At 31.5% G+C, this 17,115-nt stretch overlaps 1 protein-coding gene and 1 long non-coding RNA gene across 2 annotated transcripts; both read right to left on the reverse strand.

Annotated features, from left to right (window-relative positions):
* Window positions 1-3,499: 3,499 nt before the first annotated feature.
* LOC145331120 (uncharacterized) lies at window positions 3,500-4,271 on the reverse strand. Its single transcript, XR_013883687.1, has 2 exons — window positions 4,184-4,271; window positions 3,500-3,604 (listed from the first exon to the last, which is right to left on the reverse strand). It is a non-coding gene; the product is annotated as an uncharacterized LOC145331120 (long non-coding RNA).
* An 895-nt stretch (window positions 4,272-5,166) lies between these two features.
* On the reverse strand, window positions 5,167-17,064 carry LOC145331121 (uncharacterized). Its single transcript, XM_080175750.1, has 14 exons — window positions 16,969-17,064; window positions 15,596-15,691; window positions 14,918-14,986; window positions 14,595-14,635; window positions 13,851-13,987; window positions 13,324-13,422; window positions 12,828-12,935; window positions 12,265-12,334; window positions 11,694-11,765; window positions 10,088-10,203; window positions 9,179-9,267; window positions 8,662-8,772; window positions 5,866-5,965; window positions 5,167-5,278 (listed from the first exon to the last, which is right to left on the reverse strand). Exons 1-14 carry the CDS (start codon window positions 17,027-17,029, stop codon window positions 5,167-5,169), a joined length of 1,281 nt encoding a protein of 426 aa, XP_080031876.1. The 5' UTR covers window positions 17,030-17,064.
* Between the last annotated feature and the right edge of the window lie 51 nt (window positions 17,065-17,115).

Raw genomic sequence — 17,115 nt, forward strand, 5'->3', positions numbered from 1 at the left:
ATGGCTGCGTTACTTGTAAAAATATCCTTCTATATCATAAAAAGATCAAGTAATGAAAAGAAAGCTATTGACATTTAAAATGAATTGCTACAGAAATTTTGTTAAATGTATACTTGAATGTAAATGCATGTGGAGAAATTTCCCAAATCTTCTTTTTTATTTAGTTCAGTATTTTGCCGTAAGATGAGTCGAAAAAATAGTTTTATTGACCAGTACAGCTTTTTAAATTTATATTGATATGTAAAAATAATGTTACACAAACTAAAATAAAGTTTAAAAACCTTTTTTGTTAGAAAAAAAAGTATATATAAAGAGTTTATTCTTAAAGTAACTAAACTAATACATTCTAAATAATATATACTAAAAAAGATTACCACCAGTTACAGTGAGTGAGAAAAATACTTATAGAGATGCTATGCTATTTATAACCGTGAAAACGTTTGTAGATGCGTAGATTTTACATTTTGTGGAGGGTCCAACCTAGGACCTTATACTTATTATATTTGTTTTCATAAGACAGGAATTATATGTAGGACTGTAAATTTAACTAGATCCCTCATTATTTGCCTAAAAACAGTGAGGACTTTTATAAAATATTGATTGGGTATTACAAACCAAAAGTTACAATAAAAGGGGTAATTTTGATTGTTATAATTAGGGGGATGTACGTCAATGCATTGTCCATTTTTATAATGTACAATATCAATAGTGTTATTATGAATGTTCATTCTATCTCAATAATTATAATCCATAAACTAAGTAACGAAGCTATGCTATAATTAAGGCACTTCTGACCAACTAATTGATTTTTAAGTTGTTTTTTAGTAAAGGCATAATAGAATAGTCAGAACTACAATTTTATCGGTTTCTTTTGTTATCCACTACTAATGTTGTAAAATTATTTATTTTTGTTAGTAGTTTTTACAAGAACCAGAAAGTTTTAGCCTTTCCCATGAATTTAAATTTTTAATGGTTTTTGTCAATATTTTTTCAATGTTTTCAAAATTATTGACAAAAAAATCTTCGAACTGAAAAACATTAACAAAAAATCGTCCAATGAAAACTTCCAATAATGTCCTCTGGTGTAAAAATTCTCTACTACAGTAAATATTTAATATCCTTTCCTGTTGGAGTTGAATTGTCCGCGTAAAACTTGTTGTTCAATTTGTTGAGATGGACGCTGGCTTTGGGGTCGTCCTTGATTCATAAAGAAAATGTTTATTTTGGAGATAATTAAAAAATACAATCTTGGAATAAAGAGAATGTAGACCTAACTTTACATTATCCTTACCGCACCCGAAATCTGTTATCTTAATTTTTTAAAACTGAAATTAAAAATGGTCAAGGATCAACGTCTTCTTCCCCCCACTTTAAGTGCCACTAGAGGCCACAAAGTGTTTGCAATATTATAATAAAATAGATAAGAAGGAAGTTTTTGTATGTATATAGGCTAAGATCTTGCGAATGGCTGGACCAATTGTTCTATAACTTCTAAGGAAGTTTCAAGGAAGGTTTTAATCTATTTGAAAGGGATTACTTTCTTGGATATACGGACCTGAGAAAAATAATGTCGTCTCCGAAATTTTAGTCAACTCTTGAAACTAAACAAACATATATCCTGCCTATATTTTCTTGATTTTTAACAGTTTGTCCTTTTCTTACTCTAAATGGCAGAGGTACTTCATCATTCTCTATACCTCCTGTTTTCATAAACGGTAAACTTTTTTTTATTAAAGTAAGAATTTTAAATCACATGCCAAGAATGTGAAGTAGAAATTGTCTGAGCTTTAGAGAACTATTAAAGTATTGAAAAAATGGAACTATGTGAAAATCAAGAAGAAGTTAAAAGAGAAAAAGAAATAGAGAATTAAAAGTAGATTAAGAGGGATATTTGAAGCAGTAAGATTTTTGTTAAAAGCAAAGGATCAACAGCAGTTGACAGTAAAATATTCCTGGTAACGTATATTTCCAAAAATCTATGAATTTTAAAGGCTGCTAGCTGCCAAACGGCTGAACGTACAGATCATGCCCGTACACTGTTTTAAGCGGTATAAGAAGCCCTACAAATAATCTGGAATAGCCAAGATCCAATGATGCACAGGGAAAACTTCCAGGGAGTAAGGGAGGGGACAATGGGCAATTAATTCAATTTAAGAGGGTTCGCTGAAAAGCAACGAAAACCAGATTTTTCAAGAAAATTTTACCAAAATTGTAAGGGGATCATGGTAACCTAATTTAGAACAAAATTAGTTCTAAGAAAAAAATCATTTACTTGAAAATTAAATTATCAACACATCACAATGTAGTAAACATTCTGTAATTAATCACTGGAAAAATCTTGTTTAGAACTGCCTCAACCCTTCTAATATATTTATAACTGACCCCAAAATTCAAGCGGTTCTTAGATTATTTAATACATAAATATCACAGTAGAGTTTCTATACATGAAAAGACATTTTCTTGGGAAAAAATATTTGTTAAAACCAGCGATAAATACCAAACTTTTCTGTCTGCATATTCAAAACTAGCTCAGCTAGTTAGCGGGGCATTGATGCGCAAGTCCCCAAAATCAGTAAGAATCTGCTGTATTCGTGCACATTCCCTTTAAGCCAGTCCCCAAAGTCTGAGACTACTTAAAAATTGAATATTCAATCCATTGTCCCCTCCCTTACTCCCTGGAAAACTTCACTGAAGAAAAACGCGTAGAATTTGTTTTTTTCGCACATTTCTCTGCACTGCGAGATAATTGTGAATTATTGATTTATAGCTATTCCAGATTATTTGTAGAACTTCTTATAAAGCTTAAAACTGTCTGCGGGTATGATTTTTACGTTCCGCCGTTTGGCAGCTAGCAGCCTTTAAAACCCATAGATTTTTGGAAATATTCGTTACCAGGAATATTTTACCGTGAACTGCAGTTGATCCAAAGCAAAATATCTTGAAATTCGCTGATTCGGTTTGTTAGTGCTTCTCCAAACCTTTGTAATTGGGTGGTTTTAGGGCTATTTTTCTGTCTAATTTCATTAAAGACTTGGTCCAAGGAGTTTAAAGTTTACTGTTCCTAAATCAATTTGAACACTTGGACGTTGACCAAAGGAAGGACGTTGGGGTAAGTCTGAATCTGTAAATCATTCAAAATAATCATTGATATTTTTTCGCAATATTTTAAAAAGTTTTAGTACCTAGTTTCTTTACCATTTGGATTTATAGCAGACTTTAGTACAATTTTCAATGTAACAATCAAACTTAAATGCAGAAAATGTTTACTTAATATTCAAGTATGTCAAAAGGAAGGGGGGGGGGGTTACATTGTAGTATTTAATAAATAATAATTACAATTATTAGAGGTTGCTAACAAATGCTGAAGTTCACAAAAATAGACATTGGGGGACGATATTTTTTCGTTGTTTTTGTTTTATCCCTTTAACCCTGAAAGTAGGAAACGCTTAACTTAAAAATTAAGTGTTATTAAAACACAATAAAAATAATAGATTATTGCCTATAGATCTGAATGTAGTTGTAGAGGGTGGTAGAGAGGGTATCTGGGCACCTGGACGGAACCTGGAGGCATCCTGCCCGCCAGAACTTGGCCTGTTAGAGCTTCCTGTTATAGAAGATTTCTTCATTAGTAACTACTCTAAAACAATTCTTCTTGTCTAGACTATAAAATGCAATTTTACTGGAATTTTTTTTATAGACTTTAAAAATTTGATACATTTAGTAAATGCTGATTTATTAACGACTTTCTTATATGCACTTTCCACAATAAGTTACTATTTTTGTCGACTTCATGGCATTAAATAACATGACATATGTCTACATATTTGGCTATGTTAATTTACTTAATACACAATATTTGACAGGATTAAATATATTCAGGTGTCTCTGAAACATCATCAAGATCTAAGCATGCACTACTTATGGACATTCTTGTCCTTGTTTAACTCATATTCTACTCAGAGAGAGAGAGAGAGGGGACAATGGGCTGTTTATAATATAATAATAATGTTTTCTTATTTATTTGCTTAACAACTTTGGGGACTTTTGTTAATTTTGATTGGTTGGTTAATTAAGTTGAGTGTTTAACATTTCAACCACTAAAGTTAATCTACAGAAGGGATAATTTTGTGTATTATTAAAGGGAAGCATGTTCATCAATTTATCAGCCTGTATCCTACTATACCTGAGGGAACGCCTCCAAAGACAACATCAGCTGATTGGATAAGAGGTGGAGATCTGTCCGCTGTTCCATTTTCTAGTTCAGATGATATCCCTTTTCATTTTGAGAAAAAAAAACAAAGTTAGGAAATGAAAAAATCGATAAATAATGAGGAACTATTTAGAGATCTCGTAAAACAAAGTGCATTTAGAAATCCATAAAAATAAGATTAATTGTTAGTTAAGCTTAGGTATTAGAAAGCTAAGTTGAAGAAAATATGAAAATATTGACAAAGCCCATATTGTCCTGTTGTGACGTCATAAATTTCGGGATAGGAGAAAGGAAGTGGGGAAGAAAATCTCTTAAAAGGAGATGGGAGAAATGGATTTCTCCCTTCCCTTTTCCTTTTCCTTTCCCAAAATTTATGACGTCACAACAGGATAATATGGGCTTTGTCCTAATATTATCTTTGATCGTTTATTTTTTGGACATTAAATGCTTTGAAAAAGTCAAATATATGATAACAAAATTTGCTATTTGTGTGTTAATTGAAACTGATCTTCTTAATATCTGTCTATATATTTTGTATATTATATTTATTTTGTAAGCAATGTTGATACATTTCAAATGTATGTAAGGGGGATATGCCTGGATTTTTAATGAAGAGGCTAGCAATCATGCTTTCCAGCAGTGATGGGTTCTGGGATAAGGTAACTGGTATAGAACCATAAGGAGGTCCTGATCAATATGCTGATACTTAGATATGATACTTAGATTTGTCTAATAAGATAAATTTTAGATATCCAATCAATTTGTTTTGAGTTACAGATATAGAACCACAAGAATAGGAGGTAAAAATTTACATTTTTTTTATTTTGAGCTATTGATTGATTAAATAGATAAATTGATTAATATCCACAAGCAGTTGTCTTAAATTTAAAAAAATGGCATTAAAATGTCACTAAATGTTGATCACGATAAAAAAATAAATCATTTGACTTTAATTTTTAAAACTTGAAATAAATGATAAAGTATCTAAGTATTGCCATTCCTGGACGAGAGCTGAGGTTACTTGCTGGTCGAGGTCGACCTCCATTCAAAGAAGGTCGGCGGCTTGGTCTAAAATAAGATTAAAATTCGTGAAACATTTAAAGATGTTGATGAAACTTTCATACAACATACCTAATTGGGCTAACCACTGATAACCAGGTTAGATTAGTTTAAATTGGGTACTGGATAGCCACGCAATGTTAGGTCACCGCTGGAACAAGTCCCGCATCGATAGGGCCCTCCCGTAGGGGTTAGGAATAGGGACAAAAAATAACTTCTACATACCTTATCTTCAATTTAAAGGAACCCGGCGAGAAATACACCGATCTAACTGCTATAAGACTGCCCCAAGTAGATCCAATACCCCAAATTTGAAGCCTTCAGCTTTAATAACATTAAAGTTGTAGGCATTTTAAAATGACATTTTATGTGCAATGAAAATTTTGAAAGATTTTCATGCTTATATTAAGAAATTTGAAATTAAACTGAAGGCTTCAAATTTGGGGTTTTGGGTCTACATGTGTTAGTCTTTCAGCTGTTAAAGCGTTTTATTCCTTGCTTCCTTTAAACCAGCCGCTTGTTAAGAAGCAAACATTTCCTTCATGAAAAATATTTATACATATTAATAAAAAAAATTTTGAAACTTCTTATCTTACCTTGGCCTCCCACCTGGCCTAGGTCTAGATCCTGACTGTGATGGACGTCTGATACCTCCAGATGGACGTTTGTTGCCAGAACTTGGCAATTTTGCACTACCTGAAAAGTATAACTTACTGTTATTCTTTCCAGTTTACAGATTTGACAATATTCTAATCAAAGCTTAACAAACACAGAAGTTTGTGATCATAAAATTGTTATGATATTTCTTCCATGCCTCTCATCAACGGATGTAGAATATATTTTATCACATTTAATGTGAGAATGTTGATATTATCATATTCAAAATAAATGCTGTAATAAGCTTTAAAATATTTAAACACTAGTCTCTCATTGGACACAAAATGACGTCCAATAAGAAAAAGGAATAAAAATATTGGAAAGAAAATTATTTTATTTCTAAATTAATTCTTGGCATTTTGGAATAAAAAGTATAGGGGAAAGAAAATTATTTATTTCAAATTTATTTCTGGTCTTGAAATAATATTCATTATTTTATTTTAATTCGAGTGTCAACCAATAAGAAATAGGCATGCTGTTTTAAAAGTTTGGAATAAAAATTATTATTTTTTGTCAATTCCTTTTTTCAGAGTATAAAATGAGAATAAATTTTCCAACATCATTATTGATTTCTAATTTAACATTTCATACAGTGGGTAATATTTATTTCAACATTTTTTGTCATTCAAAATCAAGTGTAACAAAAATAATAATATTTAACATAAAAAAGAAATTTTTAAAATAATTTTGTTTTCTTTATTTGTTGAAGATTTAAGCCCAAGCTTTTTCTGAGGGGGGAGACCCCCCTCAACCCCCCCTCTCCTGAGGGGGGAAACCCCCCTCGACCCCCCCCCACCTGACGCTCTCTTCTTTAAATCTTTCATTATTTCTGTAATTTATTCTAACTATCTTATAAATTTCAAAACATGAGATAAAAAGGAAATAATTTGCTGTACATTATTAAAAAATTTAAAAATTGTAAAAAAAATTCCAACATGATTTTTAATTTTAAATACAAGAATATTTTTTCCTATATGATATGTTAAATTTAAATACAGGAATAATTTTGTACTGTGGAATTGAAGAAATAAATGCTGTACATTAGAGTGGCTTGATTTTCAATGATTTTCTAATTTTAAATGTGCTACATACACTTTCTGTCTGAACATCATATAAGAGACCAAAAAATGAAAAGAAAATATTTTGCATAATGGGGAGGCTCGCTGATGCATGTAAACTTTTAGAAAGACACTTGTGGGGAGAATTTTTTTTTTTTTTTTTTTTGGGGGGGGGCAATTATTTTTCTTTCAAAGTATAGCTTTATGCACCTTCCCAATTTTGTCTTGAAGAGTAGAATAAGAATAAAAAATCTGTTTTTAAAACTATTGATCCTAGCAAGAAAAATCCATAAATAAATTTAAAAACCAAGAGATTTTACATTTAATTTAAGATTTTTCATGCTTCGATGAATATTTTTTAAAACCAATTTGATATTCTTATATTAATCAACAAGACAAATTCAAAAAGATGCATAAAGCAATACTTTGAAAGAAAAAAAGTTGCACCTCCAGAATAAACTTCTAAAATTTTTAATGCATGGAAACACCTTCCCCCAATTTCCCCTCAAGGACAAAATCAATTTTTTATATTTAGGTTTCTTATATGATGTTTAAACTGTAGATGTTGATTACAAATTCAATGTCCAAAATTGATCCACTCTACTGTACATTGTTATAATTTATTATTTGATGTGGGTATAAACATTAGACATAGATGGTTAATCTGACCCCATTTTTTTCTTAAAAAGAAACCTTTGTTCACTTTTTGTTGTATATGAAATACAGCCCTATAGGCAACATTATTTGCAACTAAATTTTGCAATGATATAATTTTTAGAAAGATAACTTTATTATAAGAAATTAAATTATTTATAACTAACTTATTATATGTTGTGTCATACGCTTCACATTATATGATGGAAGAAATATTTTCTTCAAATATTTTACCCAAGGAAAGCTTTAACCTAAGATATTCAACAATTTATAGCTGATACATAATGTAAACAAAATTCCCTTGTGCTGTCTCTAGGTTATCTCTATTGTATAAATGAACGTACAAAAGAGGAGGAGAGAGAGAGAAGGAAATAGACAGAAAAGTGAGGGAGGGGGGAGGGGGAAGAAATATAGAGAAAAATAGACAGAGATATTTATTGTTCACCCTTAGATGATGTAAATTTTTTGATAGACTTTTTTGAATCTAAGAAAAAGATAGAGAATGAGACAAAATCAAGTATCATATTTTATCAATATTGCTTATACAAGAAAGGTCATTCAAAATTATTTCACCAATATTAAGGTCAAGTGACAAAAATTTAAATTTCCACCTACTTCGCCCCCAGAGGGGGCAATAGTAGAAGGAAAATTCAAATTTTGATCACATGACCAAAATTGTTGAAATAATTTTAATATCCTTTCTAGCATTCACAATATTACGAAAATATGATAAATAACTAATAACAGAGGAAAAATTGTCGTCAATTTAGGTTATTAACATGTATCATTTAATGGCCAGTTCGTTCATCCAGTAGGAGTGGAGAGGATGGGGTAAGGAGGGTTGATGTAGAGGGGGGGGGGGTCGTTATTTTAACCAGCTACAAGTTTAATTTTTTATAGTTCATGATAATCTGTTGTAAGATCCAAATAATAATAAATCCATTCTATTATCATAGGAAATTCTTGGAAAAAAAGAACTCCAACAGTTTTTAAACCTAAAGTAAACTAGAAACTTTTAATTACCTGGCCTAGATGAGGTATTGATATCAATTCCAGGTCTACCACCCAAAGAACTGGCATCTGGACGTCCTCCAGATTGACCTCCTGTTCCAGGTATAGCTGCCCCTGGCCGTCCTATAACAAATATTATTACCTTGAGCAAGGCTTTTTGGAGTAAATCATGTTTTGTTTAGACATACTGAGTTATAGAGGAGATACTATTTGTTTTCTTTGCAATATGAAAACGCTACTGACAGAAGCTAATTGTGTTATGCCTGCTGGTTCTAAAAAGAAGGCAATAAGGAAAAAGTCAGTATAGGTGATTTTGCGAAATAATTCACATGTTAATTTGAAAAGCTGCTGCTTGCGTTAAATCAGCATTGCTTCAAAAAAAGCTTTTAGAGAAAAGATAGAAATATTTCATAAAGAAGAAATTATGATAAATATAAAGTTTTCATGTGTTTGTAATTTTTGCTTTGCTCTTTATAATGTAAAATCAATATTTGGTTTTTAGTTAATTAAACAAAATGATAATCCTTACCTACAGGTACATCAGCAAAATTGCCACCAGGACGGAAGTTTCCTGGCCTTTGGTTTGCTCCTCCAAATTGAGTTTGAAATCCAGGTATTCTATAATTATAAGGAACCATTTTTAAAGGTAAAGAAGTAAAATATTTTAGTTGTAAAATTCTCAACAAGATTTTATTCTACAGCATGTTCTCTTTATGAGAACTTTTTTGAAAGCATTACTAGTGGGTAAGGGTTTCTGTAGGATACATGGAGTTTGTTCAGACATAGCAGCTAGAATTATATATATAACTGCTAAAGGGTGTGCAAAAAATGCGGACATTTTTAAGATTGAAATTGCGCGGCTTGTGTTAATAGTAGAAAATTCTTATGCATATCGTTAGAACCGTTATGAACTCTAGTTTTTGAAAATATAAGAACGAATCCTGTGCTACGTATAGTTAGGGAGCTACGTGGTGAAATGTTCCTATTGCTTTAAAACTTGAATTGCGATTAATTAATTAATGATTTACTCGCAAGTCAAGTTTTAAGTCAGTTGGGACATTTTACTACGTAGCTCCTACACTATAAGTAGCACAGTAATAGTTCTTATATTTACATAAAATAGACTTCATAGCGGTTCTAATGGTATGCATAACGTTGTTCTACTATTATCACAAGCAATTTAAATTTTAAAAAGGTACATATTTTTTTATATACTTTAATCTTTAATGATTTACTTGCAAGTCAAGTTTTAAGGCAGTTGTGACATTTTACCACATCGCTCCTAAACTATACGTAGCACAGGAATCGTTTTTATATTTCCAAAAAAATAGACTTCATAGCGGTTCAAATGGTATGCATAACGTTTTTCTACTATTAACACAAGCCGCACAATCTAAATTTTAAAAATGTCCGCTTTTTTTGCACACCCTTTATATACCTGCTAGTACTAGTGGGTAAGGGTCTCTGTAGGATACTTGGAGTTTGTTCAGACATAGCAGCTAGAATTGTCAGCAGCTGAATAATCTTTTCCTTTCCTCCAGTTGTTTCCGCTTTCTATGATAAAAAAAAGTAATGTGAAAATTTTACCTTTAATGAGCCAAATCTTTAATTGACTGTGTCAAAATCTATCCTTGTCTATTACTAATAGACTGGTAGCCTATTTTGTTTAGCATTTTTAAAAGCGAAGCTTTTCTATAATTAGGGTCGGTCCGTCCGTCCGTCCGTCCGTCCGAGATAGATAGCTTTTATTCGTTAATTTAGGCATGTTAGAATTGTCCTATCGATTTCAAACTTTGCATGATGATTCCTATAGTAGTTGGGTACGATTTAGAAAGCGCAGCAACTCTATAATCATTGCCAGAATGTCCGTACGTCCATTTTAAACATGTTGATTTTTCTACTTTTTTAACAACAAATTTTCAAGTGTTTTAATTATCCGTTTGATCTGATTTTTGGTATATTGATTCCTGGGACAACAAAGAACAATATTATAAGCGAAGCAACTCTATAATCAAGTCCAAAAATGTAAGTATGTTCATAAACATTATCCTGTTTTTAAGCAGTTTTTCAACAAATTTACCTACAATTTTGATTCGACATTTATACATTTATGTTCCGATTTTTCAGTTCAGATACTATACAAGTGTTAATGTCCGTTTGTCCTACCGTTTCAGTGCTTCGCTTTTATGGATGTTGTCATCCTTGTTTTTTGGACTTTTTACCCTATAAAAATACTTGGCGATTTTCAACAAATTATGCCTTAAAACCGGTGTGAGTGTGCAAAAATGCATATATTCAAATTGCGCGGCTTGTGTTAATAGTAGAAAAATGTTATGCATATCGTTAGAATTGTCATAAACTCTAGTTTTTGGATGTTTAAGAAATATTCCTGTGCTACGTATAGTTTAGAAGCTACGTGGTAAAATGTCCCAACTTACTTAAAAATTTTCAACGTAAGCTTCTATACTACAAATAGCATGAATATGATACATATATTTCCAAAAACAAGAGTTTATGACAATTTTAACAGTCTGTGTAACATTTTTCTACTATTAACACAAGCCGCGCAATTTGATTTTTAAATATGAACGCATTTTTTCACACTCTTTAAATTGGTCATGATCCAAAAATCTTTCAAAAATGGGTACTTGGGTACTTTGGAAAAACCGGTTTTTAAGGCATAATTTGTTGAAAATCGCTAAATATTTTTTTCTTATACAAATTGCTCCAACCTAATAAAGAAATTACGATATAGATTATTAATTTCTGTTTCAATGGCAAGTGGGTTATATTAAGCAATACTTTTGTCCTATTAAAAAAACACCCTGTATAAATAATAAAATAGTATTATTTTGTCTGAAGCTATATATCTCAGAAACTGCTATTCCAAATTGATTTATATTTTTCAGGGTAGCTTTATATATGTGTTTTAGACCATTTTCCTGATCTCCATCGCCCTCTCCTAGTGGCCTATAGGGTCGACACAACTAGTAAGGTAAAAAGTAACTTAATATATAATAAGAAGATTAAATATTGCATTGTACCTCATATTCCTCAAACTCTGCCAGTATAAGTGCAGACAACAAATCGGACACTGATGTGCGGTCTGTTGCATTCTGAACAAAATATTATAATTTCAAACTTGGTGTTTTCACACAAAGTGCTGGTTGAGTACTGTCAACCCCACACAGCCCTTGTTTATTAATTGGAGATAATGGGAGGGGGGATTTTTCCCCTTTTCATAAAACCTGCAGGGAGTTTTAACTCCTTGGAGCATGTGACTGCAATACAATACCTGTGGGGCTATCCAGTAAACAAAATAACCTAACCTTACCTGACCTAAGGCAATAAACAAACAAAAAACTAAATAAGGGGGGGGGGGGTTATATGTGCTTACCAGGGTAATTTGTGCTACAGCACCACATACCTTTTTCACTGTTTAGTTATGCATTTATATAAATTATTTATTTGTCAAAGCCTATATTAAGCTAAACTTATTCTAATATCATAATAGTTATAGTTATATAGTATACTTTTTAACTGCCGTTGCCGAATATTATGAGGGTTTAAAACTGGTTTCAATCCAGCTTAAATGAATTCAGAGCATTAAATTACCTGATTTGGAATTAAGGTTGGTCTAAAAGTTGTTATTGCTACACTAGAGGTTTCAGGAGTTTCACTTGGCCTAAAATGTAGTTAAAAATAATATGTTATGACAATTTCGATGCAATACCATCAAAACTATTTAAACAATATAAATCGAATGTGAATACTATAGTTATATGTTTCATTAAACCCGCATTCGCTTTTCGTCGGGGGGGTGATTGATTTAAATTTTATTCCAAACCACGTCATAACTAGAGAAATTGAAACTTGTTCCTACTGCTGCATTGGCAGATTCACCACATTATTAGTTAAAGTAGTGGAAATGTTTTGGCCCAAAACAAGCTCAATCAATTGCCATGCACAGTTAGGAATTTTGGCAATGGTCATGAAATGAAAGGGTTGGGCTATAAGGGTCTTGGACCTGATATAAAGGTCTGGCTCTACGTTGTTATCAGCCGGCCTCAAAGGTATTAATTTCATTAATAGCTTTCCTTGGTTTAATTGTATTAATAGAATTTCATTTAAAGGAATTTTGCCCTTTGTCATGTAATCAACAAAAAGGATGTTTTTACCTGTTTGAAGAAGATGGAATGCCAGGTAGACTTGTGGATCTGTCAGGCTGATTGGTTGTTGTTGATTTTGGTGGTGGCGAGTAGATTTGGAGCTGCTCCCATAGTTCTCTATACATAATTGATAATTATAAGGGGCTATAATATAATGTAAACCATTGGAGGCCACTAGATTTCAAGGGGGGTAGTGGAAATTACCTCCCCCCATTTCCATTTTTTTATATTTATTTTTTTATTTTTGAAGGGGTCTTTTTTTAGGGGCGATTTATCTTAGGAAACTGGTTGTACCCTCCCCAAAAATAGTTATAGACCTCTCAAGGGGCTACATTGTAAAGGAGAACCAAATCGGTACAGTGGCTAGCAAGATCCTTCGGTACTCACAAAGTGACTAGATATTAGACATCTTATTACTTTTGTATAAGTATTAAATTAAAATAAAGAATTAAAAGAAATATAAAAATATAAGAATTAAAGTTACAGTAATAAAACTTTTACTTACATGTCATTGTTGAATTTGTCCTTGTTATTACTGTTTTTCTGTCCATCTTTGTACAGATTTATCAGCTCAACTAACAGTTCCCGGATAGGGTCATTCAAACTAAAATCAATATCAAATACATTTCTATTTATCAAACTTCTTATTCTTTAAATCCACGCATTCCTGTCCATCTGTAAAAAACTGGTTTTAATCTTATAATTGTACATTCTATATCCGCGGAAAGCGGTTAATAATACGATGAAAGAAATAACTATTCTAGTATGGCTCCGAAACCGGTGGATAAGAACCGTTTCTCAGCGCAATGAAAAATCATGAATTCTATCTTATTGTAGGCCGGGTCTTCTGCACATTGGGGCTAACAAAACTGGTTTAATCTTATAATTGTACATTTTTATAATCGCGAAAAGCTGTTTTTAAAACGATGCGATAAATAACTATTCATAAATTGGTCTCTTTTATAGCAATGCAATTTTATAAAGTAATTCAAATAACGATAAGTCACACTCTTGCTAAATTTCTTTGCTTACCTTTCAGTTGGAGGTGAATATTCATCTTGATGATCTTCATAATATTCAGTAGTCATGTAATCATAATTATCATTCATCATATGGTCATAATCATTCATATAATCATCCTGTTCATGCATTTCTTCATTCTCAACAACCTAAACAGTTGGCACAACAGTTTTAGTAACCTATTCACATTAGGTTCAATCAGAAGTTTAATTTAGGACTTGAAATGTCATTCCTAAGTTTTGATTATAATAGTTATGTTGGACATTTTAGATAAAAAAATTAAAGTAGTATATAAATAACCTCATACTATAGAATTTAGGAAATTAGAATAAAGTTACATTCTAGATACTGAATAATATTAATAATACCTAAAGTGGAAAATTAATAAGGATGACAAAATCCAAAAACGCGAAGCAATGAAACGTAAGGACAAACGATCATAAACACTAGTAGAGTGTCAAAACTTAATAAGCAGATTTAATAAGATGTATATTGTATAAGTCTAAACAGTATTTTAAGTAAATCTGTTACAAAACTGAATAAATGCACGATACTAAATAAGGACATACTTACATTTATATGACTTGAATATAGAGATATTTTGTTGTCCTAGGAATTCCTAATTCCAAAAAGCATGTAAATAAAATTTTTATATCACATACAATACCGTTAAGTTAAGATCTATCCGTTATTGAGTTACAGACAGATGGATGGACCGATTCTTAAAATAGAAGAGCTTCGCTTTTGAAATATTACCTTGACTAGGAAGGGAGAATGTAGTAGTGAGTTATCAACCCCTAAAACAAAAAATAAAGTAAGATGTTGTTGGAATCATGAATGATGGGGTCAATGAACTGTAAATTACACTGGTAACTAAAGTTTTACAAAAATGTCATTATATTTGTTGCCTTAAAAGCTTTGATTATTTGTATTCAGTTATTTCTTAACAATTAAATTACAAACAGATTTTAAATATCTTTATGTTAATTAACTTCAATATCTAAATCACAAAATTTTAGTTAACATTATTATTCTACATTGCGTCTTGATATTATTATTTATTTTATTTATAATCTTACCTGGAGCCGATGAAGTGGAGACACTGTTTTCAACCAAAAATGGAGAAAATATTTCCTCTGTATGTACCTCTGAAAAATGGATGTAAGAATTTGGATATTATGACAGGGGAAAAATTATTCAATTTCTTATTTCTCCTGTCATTTATTGGTCAGTTCGTTTATCGAGTAAGAGGTGAAGGGATGCGATAGGGTAAAGCGGGTGGAGGGGGGAACGTTATTTTAACCTGCTGCATGTTTCCCTTTATTAAAGAACATGCACATCTGATAAGATCCAAGTAATATTATATCCATTCTTTGTAATTATAATACACAATTAGGTTCTATTTTATTTTCTATGAATTTACACTTTTTCTATTCTTTAATATAAAGTAGTAAGGTTTTTTTTTGTCTGCAGTGAAGGAACTCACTAACTGCTGAACCGATATGGGCCCTCTTTTAAAGTGAAGCTTCTAATAAGTCATGGGATTGTTTATAACTATTATTGAAGAGGTTACATTAACCCATCAATGAAATTTCGCCCCTATAAAAAAAATCGCCCCCATATTTTTTTTCATTTTAAAAGAAAAATGCAAATAGAGGGGTATACTTTCACCACCCTTCTTCCATCAAGTGTACATACCTTAAGACCTCTAGGGGCACGTTGCTAGTTTTAAGATAAGTTATTATAAAGTTTTTTACCTGGTTTTTCTTGAGTTGGAACAATGACAGTTGTCAGAGTTTTGTTCAGTTTTTCACTGTTAAGTCCAGGATCTTTTGGCTTCACTGTAACCACACCTAAAATAAATAATAAACAATAAATCAATATTTTTTTTCTTTCAAAACATATTTGCTAAAGTTAATTGAACAAGGATGACAACATCCATAAAAGCGAAGCTCTGAAAAGTTAGGACAAACGAACATTAACCCTTGTATAGTGTCAGAACTGAATAATCAGAATATAAATTATGAATGTATAAAAGTCGAACGAAACAAAATTGTAAGTAAAACTGCTTAAGTACAGGATATTGTTTAAGGACATACTTACATTTTTAGGACTTGGTTACAGAGATGCTTCGCTTTTAACAATGTACTTTGTTGTCCTAGGAATCAGTATTCCAAAAATCAGACCACTCGGATAATTTTATTACATAAAAATTTGATGTTAAAAAAGTTAAAAAGCAACATGTTTTAAATGGACGTACAGACTTTCTGGTAACGATTATAGAGTTGCTTCGCTTACTAACTCGTACATAACAGCATCATGCAAAGTTTGAAATAGATAAGACAATTATAACATGTTTAAATTAACGAAAAGAGCTATCCGTTACGTACAGACGTATGGACCGACCCTAATTATAGAGAAGCTTTGCTTTTAAAAATTAATTTTGAAAAATATATCTATGTTCACTTTAAGCTACTTTAAAAGTTTTTGATACAATAATGTTTAAAAATAAGGACATTATTTATTGCATCGTATCATAGAAAGCTTCCGCGAATATTAAAATGAAAAACTATAAGATTAAAACCCCTTTTGAAGGTTCCGAGTTACCGAATGCCCAGAATAACAAAACTGGTACTAATCTGATAATTTTATTTTAATATTCGTGGAAAATTATCTGGAATATGATGCTATACATGATTTTTTAGTATGTCTGAGAAGCGGTTCTAATCCAGCGGATATTAATCGGTTTCGGAGCCATACTGGAAAACACGTGATTGTCAAGTCAGTAACATGTTTTTAATTATTTGGTTTAAGATTTATTTTTCTTTTATGAATTTATATATAACTAGCGGCTTCGCCCCTAGCCTCAAGGGGCTTTGCCCCAAGGGGTGATAAAATTTTTTTGGCGAAATACGTAAAAGGACCAAAGAAATCTTCTACAAAAAAAGGGGGGGGGGGGATTTTTGTTTTTGGGGGGGTTGGGGATGTCCCACCCCCCAAGAAAATAGCCTCAAGGAAATCAACCTTTAACAATGCTAAAAGGCTAAACCTGACCAAAATATGGTAATCTCTCTTTTCAAAAGTGTTTTTAAAGCACCCTAAGTCGCGGCTGCCGAGCCCTGATACTAACCTTTCACATATTTATGATTCTGAGGTGGATGGGGATGGGGGAATTTTTCATGGCCCATCATTGCTTCATTTGGTATGTAATTATTGTGGAGGGTATTCTGATTATCAACAGGATTAGATTCATAAAGTTTAGTTTTAAGTCAATTTT

Source organism: Acartia tonsa, chromosome 11, assembly GCF_053477335.1.
Source record: "Acartia tonsa isolate MP-2025a chromosome 11, ASM5347733v1, whole genome shotgun sequence".
In the NCBI taxonomy this organism is placed as follows: Eukaryota; Metazoa; Arthropoda; class Copepoda; order Calanoida; family Acartiidae; genus Acartia; species Acartia tonsa.